General features: G+C 53.8%; 8 protein-coding genes across 8 annotated transcripts in view; 3 read left to right on the forward strand and 5 right to left on the reverse strand.

Moving 5' to 3' along the window:
• Window positions 1-493: 493 nt before the first annotated feature.
• Window positions 494-1,469, reverse strand: ACA1_251480 (BRIP1 family protein; the record flags this gene model as incomplete). The annotated part of the gene is made up of 5 exons (XM_004367465.1): window positions 494-655; window positions 816-899; window positions 982-1,125; window positions 1,185-1,258; window positions 1,370-1,469. The coding sequence occupies 5 exons, from the start codon at window positions 1,467-1,469 to the stop codon at window positions 494-496; spliced, it is 564 nt and encodes a 187-aa protein (XP_004367522.1).
• A 1,499-nt stretch (window positions 1,470-2,968) lies between these two features.
• Window positions 2,969-3,693, forward strand: ACA1_251490 (uncharacterized protein; the record flags this gene model as incomplete). The annotated part of the gene is made up of 3 exons (XM_004367466.1): window positions 2,969-3,209; window positions 3,293-3,401; window positions 3,660-3,693. The coding sequence occupies 3 exons, from the start codon at window positions 2,969-2,971 to the stop codon at window positions 3,691-3,693; spliced, it is 384 nt and encodes a 127-aa protein (XP_004367523.1).
• Window positions 3,694-5,174: 1,481 nt separating this feature from the next.
• Window positions 5,175-5,609, reverse strand: ACA1_251500 (uncharacterized protein; the record flags this gene model as incomplete). The annotated part of the gene is made up of 3 exons (XM_004367467.1): window positions 5,175-5,417; window positions 5,461-5,501; window positions 5,549-5,609. 3 exons carry the CDS (start codon window positions 5,607-5,609, stop codon window positions 5,175-5,177), a joined length of 345 nt encoding a protein of 114 aa, XP_004367524.1.
• A 2,413-nt stretch (window positions 5,610-8,022) lies between these two features.
• On the forward strand, window positions 8,023-8,601 carry ACA1_251510 (uncharacterized protein; the record flags this gene model as incomplete). Its single annotated transcript, XM_004367468.1, has 2 exons — window positions 8,023-8,140; window positions 8,219-8,601. The coding sequence occupies 2 exons, from the start codon at window positions 8,023-8,025 to the stop codon at window positions 8,599-8,601; spliced, it is 501 nt and encodes a 166-aa protein (XP_004367525.1).
• A 91-nt stretch (window positions 8,602-8,692) lies between these two features.
• On the reverse strand, window positions 8,693-9,040 carry ACA1_251520 (uncharacterized protein; the record flags this gene model as incomplete). The annotated part of the gene is given in 4 exon segments (XM_004367469.1): window positions 8,693-8,707; window positions 8,767-8,883; window positions 8,943-9,016; window positions 9,028-9,040. 4 exon segments carry the CDS (start codon window positions 9,038-9,040, stop codon window positions 8,693-8,695), a joined length of 219 nt encoding a protein of 72 aa, XP_004367526.1.
• A 413-nt stretch (window positions 9,041-9,453) lies between these two features.
• ACA1_251530 (uncharacterized protein) lies at window positions 9,454-10,578 on the reverse strand (the record flags this gene model as incomplete). Its single annotated transcript, XM_004367470.1, has 7 exons — window positions 9,454-9,464; window positions 9,553-9,676; window positions 9,730-9,844; window positions 9,969-10,041; window positions 10,117-10,265; window positions 10,340-10,420; window positions 10,508-10,578. 7 exons carry the CDS (start codon window positions 10,576-10,578, stop codon window positions 9,454-9,456), a joined length of 624 nt encoding a protein of 207 aa, XP_004367527.1.
• A 183-nt stretch (window positions 10,579-10,761) lies between these two features.
• On the forward strand, window positions 10,762-11,728 carry ACA1_251540 (uncharacterized protein; the record flags this gene model as incomplete). Its single annotated transcript, XM_004367471.1, has 5 exons — window positions 10,762-10,803; window positions 11,067-11,136; window positions 11,222-11,307; window positions 11,422-11,608; window positions 11,706-11,728. 5 exons carry the CDS (start codon window positions 10,762-10,764, stop codon window positions 11,726-11,728), a joined length of 408 nt encoding a protein of 135 aa, XP_004367528.1.
• Window positions 11,729-11,906: 178 nt separating this feature from the next.
• The window catches only part of ACA1_251550 (5' nucleotidase family protein), a gene marked incomplete at both ends in the record, with an annotated part of 1,937 nt that continues 283 nt past the window's right edge, over window positions 11,907-13,560 (reverse strand). The window contains 8 exons of the mRNA XM_004367472.1: window positions 11,907-12,103; window positions 12,178-12,234; window positions 12,302-12,398; window positions 12,618-12,725; window positions 12,839-12,929; window positions 12,993-13,156; window positions 13,259-13,410; window positions 13,501-13,534. Coding sequence (XP_004367529.1) covers window positions 11,907-12,103; window positions 12,178-12,234; window positions 12,302-12,398; window positions 12,618-12,725; window positions 12,839-12,929; window positions 12,993-13,156; window positions 13,259-13,410; window positions 13,501-13,534 — 900 coding nt within the window. The remainder of the gene's footprint in view (window positions 12,104-12,177; window positions 12,235-12,301; window positions 12,399-12,617; window positions 12,726-12,838; window positions 12,930-12,992; window positions 13,157-13,258; window positions 13,411-13,500; window positions 13,535-13,560) is intronic.

The following is a 13,560-nucleotide window of genomic DNA, read 5'->3' on the forward strand; positions in this document are numbered from 1 at the left end:
ACCGCAGCGGTGTCTGACAGCCACAAGATACGCGCGTTATCATTACTGCTAGCGCTGGCCTGCGAGTGGCTATGAGTGGCACCTTTTTATGTCCGTGTATGAGACTTCAACACTAGCAGCATTCCGACAGGCATCTTCGATGTTACTGCGAGATGAGGCAAAGAGGAGGAATGCACATAAGCCGTGACTATCACAATAATGATTAGCGAAAGGAGAGACGCACTGTGCTTCGTCAAGGATGACCACGTTGCCTTCCAACTCTATCCCGTAGGTGCCCCGTACCCCTATCATTACACCACCAAGGGCTAAAATTCAGGCACCACACCGGCAAGACGATCTGCCACCACGATTGCCGTACCGGGATCGATGAGGTGATTGTAGGGACAGAAGACCAGGTCGGCCTTCTTGCCGATTGACCGCGCGGCGAAATAGGGACACGCTGCGCCACGCAAAAACAGGGCGTAAGGTAAGAGTAGAGCGGAGCGGTTGGGTATCAGTTGGTCAGGGAGGGCGTGGTGGCTGTGCCTTTGAGATCGCTGCCCAGCGCAACCAGGTCCTCGATGTCCCACACCTCGAGCTCACCGCCCGGCTGGAGCGCCGCGTCGTTGATAAGGGCCTTCTTGTTTTTCTTGTACGAGCAGCCGCAGCCTTGTGCCTGTCTTGCGTTCAACCGCTTGCTTGTGGTGGTACAAAGGCAGGTTCGTCAGAACAAAGCACATCTGCACAATTAGGTGGCGCACTCACCATTCGTAGCTTTTGTGAGTGCTCTTTGACACGCGCGGGTGAATGCAGTAGTGATCGCGACTCGCTAGTACGCTGATCGTTGGTCGATAGGCCGTTCGCTCCAATTCCCTGCGCAGTTGTGCGATCTGGCTGTGCGTGCGACTCCCAAAGAAGATCTGCACCAGGTGCGCATCAGCGAGTCGAGAGAGGCCGTAAGATGGTGTTGCTGCGCCCCACCCTGGCATGTGTGGTACGCACGCGAGGGTATTTGGCCTCTTCCTCCGCTTCCTTCTGCATCTGTTGTCGGTGTCGGTCAAGGGAGGGGAATGCCTGGACGACATCCTCTTCACTCAGCTCCACCTCGAGCTTCGTCCGCTTGCTGGCCTGCGCTTCCTTGGTTCTCTGTATGTACGTTGAGTCAGTAGAGAAAGCTGTGCGTAGCGGGAGAGAACAACGCGAACCTGCAGAGCAGCAGCCTTCTCCTTCTCTTGCCAGGCGAGGGCGGCACACAGGAGGGATAGAGTCTTGCCGGTACCTGTGGGCGACTCGAGCAGTGCATGCTCGCTCTGTTTCAAACCTCGTATCAATCTTGAAAGAGCTGCGAATTAGTGCCGAGAGATTAATCTCATCCTTCACGTCTCTCCACCATGGCCGATTTGCAGGCCCACTCCGTACCGGTCCATCATGAGCAGTTGGCTGGGGTAGGGCGTGAAGGGGAAGCGAACGCTGTAGCCGCCGATGAGCATCGTTTCGCCTCCTACGATTTTGTTGGGCGGGGGGGCTGTCGAAGTAGGCAGACCCAAGCGGGAACTCTTCCGCTTGAGGGAAGAGCCTCCACCATCCTCTTCCATCAGCATCTCCCGCCTCCGATTCCAATTCCCTTCTTTTCGAGCCCTTTCGAGGAAATAATCCAATATGCACGATTTTATTTTCTTTTTATTTATTTGCCACGGCTGCTTGGACGAAAGGAGCTGTCAATGACAATGGTCAGGCCTTTTGCAACAGTAGACATTCTGTGTATGGTTTGTAAGGGCCTATGACATTGCCAATTGGATGGATGGTGTTGTGGCAACTCTTCCTGTCCTGCACTGCTGGCTCTGGCCACAAGGCTCAGGAGGAGGCCTTCTCCAGATGGTGCAAGGCCATGATGCACCTGTGCCCTAATGTGGCTGGTTGTCATGGTGGTGGTGTGTGCCCATTCCAACCTGCTGCAGACCTGCACCAGGGTCCTGTTGGTGTTGGACAAAGTGGTGGCCCTCATCCTCAGGCCTGCCTCCATGGTGCTGTGCTGCTTGACTGTTGACACTTGTGTCTTTGGTGTCACGTATGTCTTCATGCCCACTTGAGCCCATGTGGTGGCCAATGAGGCCCTGTGAGATGTGGATGTGCTCCTGGCCAACAGCACCATGCACCACATTGCCATCTCCTACCACTTTATGGTCAAGATTGCTTTGTTGGTGTACATCATGAAGAGGTTGACATAGGCTCAGTGTTGCCCTTCCTCCTATAGTGTGGCATGTCATAGAGGAGTGGTCTCACTTCCTCAGCATGGGCCTCTATGAAGACCTTGAAGCCTTGAGTTGATGAAGGGGACAGTGGTCTCTGTGTTGAGCAGGGAAGCAGTGGCCCACCCCTCAATGTCTGTGACCACCAGGGCAGCTACCCTGACCTCCACCTTTAGCACCAGTGCATCCCTGGCCTGGACAAGCGCCTGAGCTGACAGCAATGGAGAGATCCAATGCAGTCCATGTAGGTGCTCAATAAGCACAGTGTACTCATGCTGGTCTAAGGAAGACACTAACTGCATGTCCCCAACTCTAGCTGAGTCATCTCCATGCCAACTGTCACATGAAGAGGGGAGCCACTTTATTTGGGTTGCAACAAACTGTGTTGTTCTGGCTTCACCAAACAACTACAGTTAGGATGATGTAGGTGGGTGAGAGCCAAGCACAGTCATGAAAGTCAGATAAAGAAAGTATGGTTGAGAAGGTATTTATACTCCCATAGTAAAGGAGAGACCACAAAACTACAGGGGGCATTCCTGCCTCCATTCTGCACCAAATCCAACAGCGCCAACTCACTCATCCACCTTCAATAAAGCAAGTAATCAGGCACCATCATGAAGCATCTGCACAGTACATCAGTTGCACTTGCCATACTCTTGGCAATTATGGTCCTGGCCACCACCTCCTCAGTTGAGGGCTCCTCACATGCTCTCATTGGGGCCTTGCCTCAGTTGCTGGGCATGGCTTCCACCTCTGTGGGTGGTGCCCACCAGCATGCTGTTGGTGAGAGGCAGTCCCCCTACAGCACAACCCCCATCATTACCACCAATGCCAAATGTCCCACCACCTACACCAAGTCCTATTGGGCCATCAATGGCAGCCTCTCCTACCTGCTGGGCTCATGGTCCAGCATTGGCTCCTTCAGTGTTGTCAACAAGACCATGGGTGTGATCATGCAAATGCTCAAGGTGAACAACACCTGTACTATAACTACAACACCAGCACAGGTGGTCTCTACTGGGTTGACAACTTCCTCATTGTCAGTTACCTCTCACCCAGCCCAGCTGACTACTTTGACCACTACCTCCAGGGAACCAGTGTCACCTGCACCCACCAGACTGAGACTGGGAGCTTTGTCAGCAACATGATGGGTTCAAGAAGCAAGGCAAGATGGTACATCACAGTCCCCCATTGTTTTTTTATTATTATTACTAACACACAACATCAAGAGTATTGAAACATCACACATGATGTCCTTGTCAGGATACATACCCCTTCTGCTTTTGAGACAAGATACTGACAAGTGTGCATGTGCAGTGGTGTGTGTCATATGTGTGTGTGTGCATACTCATGAGAAGGATGCTGTCGTTTGATGACAAATGTGCTTTAAGAGACTTGTAAAGAGTAGGAAGCCCTACATGGTATGTGCAGCTGTGAGATGGTGGGTGATTTCCATGGCATATGACTTGTGTGCTTACAACTCAGTGTGCTTGGTGAGATTGGGTGGGCCAACACACTCATAAGCTCCAGTATGTCTCAGAATAGTTTTCATTCTACATTATCTACAACAGTGCACAATCATGGTGTAAGTGCTGGCAAGCTGTACAACAGTACTATGTCAGCCTACTCTTGGAGCATACAGAGCTTGGGCAAGGGCTCAAGACTGCACATGTGGCTTGCACATTGGCCAATGCATGGTGTGACAAGGAAGGCCAACACTGGACTGTGACTGATGTGGTGAATTTCTCCATGAGGCCCATCAAGCTTGCTGCTGGCACCCTGCTGGCAGAGGCTGAGTGAGTTGAGGAGGACTGGGTGTGCTCAGTCATCAAGCCTGGTCTGGAGTTGATGGAGGGCAGTCCTGAGGCACTGTACCAGGATGCACTGAGCTGGGAGCCCGTGGTGGCTGCCACTGACACCATGTGCCATGGCATGTTTGAGTTCATGGTGATGCCATTTGGGTTGACCAATGCACCAGCTAGTTTCCAGCATGACATGGACATTGTGCAGTGGACCCAGAGAAGGTAGGCGGTCCAGGACATGGTGTGGCCAAGCAACACCACCAAGGTGCAGGCGTTCTTGGGCCATGCAATTACTACCACCAACTTGTGCTGGTGTTTGTGGAGGTGGCAGAACTGCTGTATTGGCTCCTGCAGGTGGAACCGTTTCAGGGAGTGGCATGGTTGGAGGAGTGTGAGGGTGCCTTCATGCACTTGAAGGTGGCACTGACATCCATGCTGGTCCTCATCTTCCCCAATTTCAAGGCACCATTCTACCTCCATACCAACACATCCAAGCTGGCCATCATGCATGGTGCTCTCACACTGGACCCCAGACAGCAACAAGCGCATGGTGGCCTACACAAGTCAGCACCTGTCAAAGTTGGAGAGAAACCAAGTGGGAGAGTCTGAGCATCATTTATTGGATCAAATACTTTCATCAATACCTGCACAGGAGTCATTTCCACATCAGTCCTTGGCACCTGCACCCAGGGCCACTGATGTTGTGAGACCTGGTTTCCACATTTCTTGGGAGGGGGGTACTGTACATTCTGGTGGCCACCTGTGGTGTGCCTGGAGCATGTGCACCAGAGCAAGGCACAGTGAGAGCTTGTGTAAGCCTCATGCGCGCGACGTTTTGGAGGCAACCAACCAAGAAGAAGAAGACGAACAGGACTCCTTTCCTCTTCATCTTCACCTTCTTTCTTGGGGAGAAGCCTTACTTCACAACAACTTTTCTCAACTCACAACGAAGAAGACAAACATGGGAGGGAACACTGTTCTTCTTCTTCTTCCTTCTTGTGGTCAGGCAGAGACCTCCGGCTGGATGGCCCCGTAGTAGGTGAGCGATGTTGTAACAACATCAAATGTCTGCGGACCTTCATGAAACTGTTGTTGTAGAGGAGGAGGAAGGGGGGGGTTGGTAAGACAAGCCTCCTACACATGTTCATCCTCTTGCTCCAAGTAGCAGTAGGACTAGGAGGAGGAGTACCAGGAAGAAGAAGTGCAACGCTGTTGTCTGACCCCTGTACTGCACCTCGCGGCTGCGGAAAGGCATGGTGTAGTTGCACCAGGCGCTCGTGGAGTTGCATGGGAAGGTGGCCTCGAGCGAGTTGACTTGCCCCTTCCTGCTCTGGCGGACCAGGAGGAGCCCGCGCACGCCCGTGGCAAAGTTGGCCTGGCCCTCTACCTGCAGCAATGTTGGAGAGCTGGTGAGGATTGACTTGACTTACTTGATTGCAGTCATCACAAGTAGAGTTGTTGTGGTAGTAGTCTGTGTTGTACACACACACCTGACGAACAGCAAACCTCAAGAGGTACCACTCGTCCGCTGGGTAAGGTGACTGACGATGGGGTAGGTCCGGGTAGACGTTGAACCCATGGCTTGTAAACTGACAAAGCAACAAGAAAGTGTCAATAAAAGTTTGTAGCTCCACACTGGGCAGGGACTGGCCTACATCTTCCCTTGTCCTTGGGATGTGCACACGGAAGCTAAGAGGCGGTTTGTAGTCGTTCCCGAGCTTGTACTGCATTGGACATGGTTGTAGAGTTCAGACGGATTGATGGATGCGAGCAAGGAGGGATCATGACAGTACGTTGGTGGTGATGTTGCTTCCTTTAGTGCCCCACCAGCTGTCCACCTTGAATTCTAGGGTCGTCTGCGCCGCCGTTGGGCCAACACTGACGCAGGCCACCAAGAAGAAGAAGAAGAGCAGCGTGGTCTCTCTCCTAGCACTTGGCATCTTCGTGTGGAAGGGAATGCGCTAGAGGGATTAAAGAGGGGTGTTCCTTCCGTCTCGGCCGTAGTAGTACTACACTTTGAATTTTCACTGAACAAGGTGCTATAAATAAAATCCTCTCCTTGATTGGTTGGTGTCAGCCAATAGGAATTTTAAAGTTTGGCATTGGGCAATTTCAGAGGCACCATTGTGAAATTTCAAAGTGAAGTACGGTCCTTAACAACGGTGTGACTTCTGCCGGAGGCCACTGGATGGAGGCCGTCCACTTGATTGGTTGCCCTTTTACGGCATTCCTCGAAGTTCACAAGTGAGCCAAAAAGAGGCAACGGCTGAGGCCCAAGAATGGAAGGAATTGCTACAATGTCTGGAGCGAGTGGGCTTGGCGATGGTGGCGTTCATCGCAGGCCGCGCTCTACGATGTCCTCGCCCGACGTGGCGCTCACGCCGATGATGGGCACCGTCTGCGCCGTCAATGGCGAGCGTAGCGGCATTTTCACCACACGCCGAGGACGGTGGCACCCGCAACGAGCCAAAGCAGCCACTCTGCAAGCAAACCAAACAAGCAATACGAGCGATTGACCTTTTGCGCATTCGTTCTTTATTGGTCTATGAGAATGAGACATGTGCGGCACCGCCCATGCTTACGAGCGCATCGGCCAACACCACGCGTCCCACCAGTCGTCAACCTCTTTCATGGGCCACTCTTCCCCAACATGATAGCGTTGGCGCAAAATCTCGGGCCAACTCTCGGGCGGACTTATTCGCATCCGCGCAGCCTTTGCACTGGCTCATACGCTCAGATGCTCTCAATGCATTTAAGGGCAGGCGCAGCTTGTTTGCCCCCCCGCGGGCACGAAAAGTGTTTGTGGTGCCAATAACAAGCAACGATCGGCGTGCCGTTGCAGTCACACTGCACTTTGCAGCCAAGGCGCTTTGACCAAGTACAAAAGCAGTAACTGCCCCAAACAATGGGGATCGACATCAGACATATGCTCTGGGGCCAAGAAGCCGCGGCCGACCCACACGCCTGGATTGGCAAGCACGGCACGTACACTGGCCCCGACGGCTACCTGCGCGTACCACAGCAGACCCTACGCCACCAAAGTTCTGGTCGCCGAAGCGTTCAACCCCGAAAAAGACTGCTGTGCGTCCATCGCGGCCGAGATGCTGCGGGCCCGTCTGCCCCAAGTCCTAGAGATAGTCAGGCAAAAGAATGCCGCCTACGGCAGCCGCGCGGTCGACATTGCAACCCAAGAGTATATCGACTTTGTAAAGCTGGCCAAAGACGCAAACATGGTGGCCGCTGTTTGCAAGCCCTCTGCGTTAGCATATTGTCGAATTGCAGACTACATCGTGTGTGTACAAGACTACGTGTTCGCTCTAGGTAACCACCGCTGGCATGCGCCCTCTGCCAAAGTCAGAGCTTGGCCTCAGGGCCTGCATCTTGGGCTGTTGCGGTATTGTTCCGAGTTACGTCACACACCAGCAACAACAACGACAACTGCCTCATGTCTGTTGATATGCCCTTGGCTGCGAGTTCAGGAGCCGCGCTCATGGCCAGCCTGCCGCTCGAACTGCTGGGCACGTTGCTACGAGTTGCCTGGCCCTGGTCGTGTGTCCTTTGTCATGTGTGCTCCGAGTGGAACGAATGGCAGCATAGCGGGCGACAAAGTGCAGCAAGCATCAGCGCCCGCTGCAACCTCTGGTTGTCAGTGTCTCTTTCTCTCTCACACGACGTTTCACCTGGCAGGTTGTGCAACGCGTGTGGCATTCGGTACAAGAGGCTAAACCAACAGACCCCCGTAGATACACGGCGACGAAGAGAAAGCGAAGATGCCGACGCATACGGCCCCTCTTTGCTCAGTGGAGGACAAGTCCATTTGTGTGGCAGCATTGCCTCCTCAATTGATCTCGGCCCTTGGAAGACAACAGAATCCAAAAAATAAGAACCTTGGCCCAAAATCTCACGAGTGTGATCAACCCGCATTCTTCTCATCAACCCGCTCCTGGCTGTGGTGGCTCACTTTTCTTTTCCACTGGCCCATAATCACGCCGATGGGTGGCAACTGGTACACCCCGAGCGCTTGGTACGGCGTCAAATACTCCCACTATCAGGTGCTAGAGTTCCTCCGCGCTCAAGCCCTCACTGCCGTCACTGGCGAGGACAACCAGAGTGCCAACAAAAGGCAAGAAGAAGGGCACACTGACAGCCAGGCACACAAGTTGCTCCCTGCACAATCCCCTGGCGCAGCAAGCGAGGAAGAGTATGTCAATGATGAAGAGAAGGAAGATGCAAAGTGCGCCAGCGACAACAAAGAGGAGGAAGAGGACACTGATGACATGGATGGAAGGTTCTGGGAATTGGCGCTTGCACTTGAACCCAGTCTTGTGCCAGATTGCTCCGTTGGCTGCAAGGCCCATGAAGCCTACTTGAGATGTGAGCACCACAGCCATAAGGACAGCCTCTTCTACATCATCAGACTAGAACTGGAGGAAAGCAACCTGACAGCTGCCAACTTGGCTAGTCTGGACACCAATCTCAAGCCAAGACTTGCACAGCTCATTGCTCATCTTGACACTTTAGTGGGAAAGCCCGACAGCGTCATCACACCCTCTGTTCATATGGGCGTTTAGACACGGGATGAGAAGTAGTCCCAATAAAACACCACAAGAGTTCAGGGTGGATGTTATGGTGCCCGCCTCCATTTTGCTTGGTGCGCGCTTCTCAAGCATGATGCGCCTACAAAGAGAGAGAGAGAGAGACATACAATGAACAACAGAAAGAGGCGATGGAATTACGCGCTGGATGAAGACAACAAGATCGAAGTGAAGCGGGCCAGCGAGTTGGACGACATCCTCTTCACTCAGCTCCACCTCGAGCTTCGTCCGCTTGCTGGCCTGCGCTTCCTTGGTTCTCTGTATGTACGTTGAGTCAGTAAAGAAAGCTGTGCGTAGCGGGAGAGAACAACGCGAACCTGCAGAGCAGCAGCCTTCTCCTTCTCTTGCCAGGCGAGGGCGGCACACAGGAGGGATAGAGTCTTGCCGGTACCTGTGGGCGACTCGAGCAGTGCATGCTCGCTCTGTTTCAAACCTCGTATCAATCTTGAAAGAGCTTTTGCAAATTAGTGCCGAGTTTCACTATGGCCGAGATTTGCAGGCCCACTCCGTACCGGTCCATCATGAGCAGTTGGCGGGGGTAGGGCGTGAAGGGGAAGCGAACGCTGTAGTCACCGATGAGCATCGTTTCGCCTCCTACGATTTTGTTGGGCGTGGGGGCTGTCGAAGTTGGTAGACCCAAGCGGGAACTCTTCCGCTTGAGGGAAGAACCTCCACCATCCTCTTCCATCAGCATCTCCCGCCTCCGATTGCAAATCGCTTCTTTTCGAGCCCCTTCGAGGAAATAATTCGAATAAGCACGATTTTTTATTTTCTTTTTATTTATTTGCCACGGCTGCCCTTGGACGAAGCTGGTGGTCCACAACGTTCTTAGGCAGGCGCTGGAATGGAAGAGGGAGAAAGAAAGAAGAAGAGATGAGCTGCTGATGTGACGACGGCGAGCTAGGTGCCTGGGGGTGTGGTGCGTACCGCCAAGAGCCTCGGGCATTCGTTCGATGGAGTACTTGTGCTGCGAAATGTACATGATGGGCACGCCGGGGATCTTTCGAATTCTTCTCTTCAAGTCCTTATCGCAAGTGGCCACGATGTAGCACTGGAAGAACACGACACGACACACGCAGGTATATGTATGTTAGTTCAATGTACATGATTGAGGCACGGTTGCTCGCAAAAGTGTGCAAGCCTTGTCTTCTTGCCCTCTGATACCTTGTGCATGTTTACTCGGCTGACGAGGCAGTCATCGGCGTAGGTACCCTTGTGGCTGCATGTCAGCCGTTCAAATCGCGGATCCTTGGCCACTCTATTGTTTGAACAGATCGATCAGCATTGGTTGTACAGCAAGAACTCCACCGCTGTTACACACAGGGGAGAGGTGTAGTGAATACCTGAGTGCCACCCTGAACTTCTTACCCAGCTTCTCCAACTCGGCCATGACGCAGTCGGTGATGCACGGAATGCCTGCACACAAGACAAAAAGTGAGCCATAGGCTTACATAGAAGAAGAAGAAGAAGAAGACAAGGTGGCCAGCGTACACTTGGCAAAGAGGCAGTCCATCATCGCGGAAACGATCTCGAGCTTGTTTTGGATGGAGAAGTTGATGAAGTTGGTATCGAGCAGCACGTAGTAGGGCGGACCCAGCTGCGCGTTGTATTTGAAGAAGAGAGCAGAAGAAGCCTTGGGGCTGCATGTCAAGAGAGCGAGTCAGTACGACGGCTTGCTGGGTGGTTTAACGAGTTGTTTGGAATGGCAACGTACACCGTCTTGACTAGCTCAGCATCCTTCTTCTTTTCTTTCTCTTCGTCTTGCTTCTTTTGTGCTCCACCTTCCTTGTGCTTACTGCACGGCGGCAATCACGATTTCATGAGAATTGTCAATCACGCGAATCTCAGAAATTTCAAGATTAATGAAATAAGGCAAGCGTACACGCGAGCATCCTTCGGGCTGATCATGCGCTTCACCTCCGCAAACTTCCTCGTCTTCTTGATTTTACCCATGATGCTTCAATTCGTTCTTCTGTCCGTTGGTGGTTTGCTTCGGATTGGAACGCCGCCGCTTCTCCGGCTCGCCTTGCCGCAGTCTTTTCTCTCCTTTCTTTTTCCGGGAGCGGCCGCCGGATTTATCCCCCGGCCCCCTTGGCGAGCTCTAATCTTGATCCAACTTCCATCTTACCTGCCGCCATGTACAGCCAGCGCCTTCTTGGCAGCCGCTCCACGGCGGTGGTATGCACTCGGACACTTTCTCCCTTCTTCCACTCAATCCGCATTGCTCCGGCCAATCTCACTTTAATTGAATGGATTTTAATTTACTCTGCAGCCCTCCCTTGCTCGCACGCTTCCTTGGGCTCAGACCACCGGTCTGCGGGCAGGTAGATCTACTCGTTTGCGTTCTTTGTCCATTTCGTTCAAATGAATTTAGAATTAATTCAAATTGTTTTGAAGGCGCGAATGGAGCCACTCCCCTGGCTATTTTCCCTTCGGCCCAGCTCGAGGCGCAGCGTGAGACGCGACGCATCCCCATCATGCAGAAGTGGAGGGCTGGCGCTATCAAGACCAGTACTACTCTCCCCTCCTTGCACCATCTCCCGTCCACTACTTGTTGAGTCGTTGGGCAGCACGCTCACGCTCGTATCGTGTGCAGGGGACCAGGTGCACAAGAAGGCCGAGCGAACGAAGAGGAACCAGGAGCGATGCGAGTACCAGCGGGTGAAGCTTCACCTCAAGCAGGTCCACACTTCACCCCACGCGCTGGCACTCATGAGATGAAGTATTGACGATGCTGGCTCTGTGTCATGTCGTGTCGTGTCGTGTGTCGTGTGTTTTGGCGCTTGATCTGCACAGGGAACGCTCTATGAGTACGTCGAGGGTAAGACCGCCGATGAGGAGACCAAGCGGAAATGGTTCCACCAGCACTTCGGCCACGTCCAGCCCAAGAGCAGGCTCGCCGAGGAGGTCACGACCGGCTCCTCCTCCGAAGGCGCCAGCAGCCCGCCGCCCCAGCAGCAGTCCTTTGTCGATCTCGATGCCGGTACGCCGCCCACGCTCACTACGCCATGACATGATCATGCCTGGTGGTGGTGGTTGTTGTTGATGGTGTTGTTACTTACCCACGGCTGCTCGTTTAGAGTCAGTGCGAGTGTCCCAGTAGGTTTTTCCGGACCACGCGTGCAAGAAGAAGACCAGCCACAAATACAACGAACGATGCGTCATGTTCTTCAATCTCAGAGCCTGAGCTTGCGAGTCTTTACACTTACCAGGGCTGGGCTGGGCAGACGACTCGAGGTTTCCTATGTTCACACCGGCACGGGCGTCTCTTTGTGAGGTCTTTACTCGTCTCCGGCGGGATGGTCGCCGCGGGGCGGGCAGATGGTCTTCCACAGGCTGGCCGGAGGGATCTGCGCCTCGTGCGGGAGGAACGTTCGCTCGGGGTAGAAGACGTAGTGGGTCGGGTAGTTGAGGAAGTTCTCCAGCTTGCTCGTGTACACCCGGCAGTATCGCTGCAGCAGATACGCAAAGTGCGACGCTGTTGATGTTGTGTGCGGCGTGTGCGGTGTGAGCGAACGGCCACACAGTGCAAACGAGGTGACTCTCACGTACCATGCTTGTGCGTTCGGAAGGCGCTCCCGAAGGTGGGGTTCATGCAGTTCTTCAGGTCTGCGCGCGGCCGTCATCGTGAGCAAGAAAGCGGCGATGGGTGAGCTGGGTTGGGGCGAAAGTGTACCCTTCCTCAACCGTATTCGGTGTTGCCGGAGGGCGAAAACGACCTCCTGCGACCACTCCCCAGATATAAACATGCACTTCTTCATCAAGCGCTCGACCTGCACCCGAGGAAGGTCAATGCTCCAGGCCCGCTTCACTTGGGCGCCATATGATGAGTGGGGAGGTTACCTCCAACAGCTCGGCCAACACGGATCTGTACACGCTAGAGTTCTGGATTTCCACCTCCTTCTCCAGCTCTGCAGGAAACACGTGTGAGGAAAACAGATACACACGCGAGCCTAGGAGCAAGGAAAGGTAAGCTTGCCTCGAATGATGACTCCCGTCTTCCAGCCGGCGACCGATGAGGGCTCCTTCAAGTCGTGGAAGATGTGGTCGCCAAAGTAGAGGACACGATCGCCCTTCCATCCGGTGAGCGCAATCAATTGCTGTGTGCACCATGATGAACACAACACACACACACAAGAGAGAGAGAGAGAGGAGAAACTGTCAGCCTCTCCGCGAGTCCCGGCGCAAAGAGTGATGGCAAACATAGACGTACGTTGAGCGAGCCCTCGACCAGCACTTGGCCTGAGTAGTTCTTCGGGTTGGGTCTATCCCAGGTCACTCTGCCGGTAGCAGGATCGTACACTCTGAGCAGATACAGAAGGATGAGACACTCAAGCCAGGCCAATAAGAGGAAGCCGTCGACGCACCGGAACGGGCGATTGTGGAGGAAGAACGACGGCTTGCGGCAGCTGGTCATCACCAAGTCGAACATCTCCGTCCAGTGCTTGACTCCATTGGGCAGGTGGCCCTGCAGCAGGAACTCCATTCCCGCGTTGACGAAGTCGAACGGACTGTTCGTCGCCAGGAATAGCTGGATGGTAGGCAGCATATGATTAATATCACAACATTTGGCTGTGCAGCTGCATCGCTGTGCAAGAGGTTCGTCGCTGCACGTAAGAAAATTCGATCGTACCTGCCGGCCGGCCTCCTTTACTCGCCACAGGGTCTCGCCCAGGGCCGGATTGGCGTTGAGGTAGACATCCAGGTGGTTCATGATTTCGGTGTGCAGCAGGCGCGAGGCGTGGACATGCTGGATAGCCTTGCTGACGTCCTCGTAAACATAGGCTGTGTTCCAGCACCACGGTGGATGGTCCGGTCAGGCAGCGGTGTGTGTGTGTGTGTGTGTGTGTGACGCGAATGAACTTGAGCACGTACCAGGATCGAATTCAGTCTTTCGATCCGCGAGATACTGAATGATGTCGGCGATGAGGCATG

Source organism: Acanthamoeba castellanii (assembly GCF_000313135.1).
Source record: "Acanthamoeba castellanii str. Neff unplaced genomic scaffold scf7180000084768, whole genome shotgun sequence".
In the NCBI taxonomy this organism is placed as follows: Eukaryota; Discosea; order Longamoebia; family Acanthamoebidae; genus Acanthamoeba; species Acanthamoeba castellanii.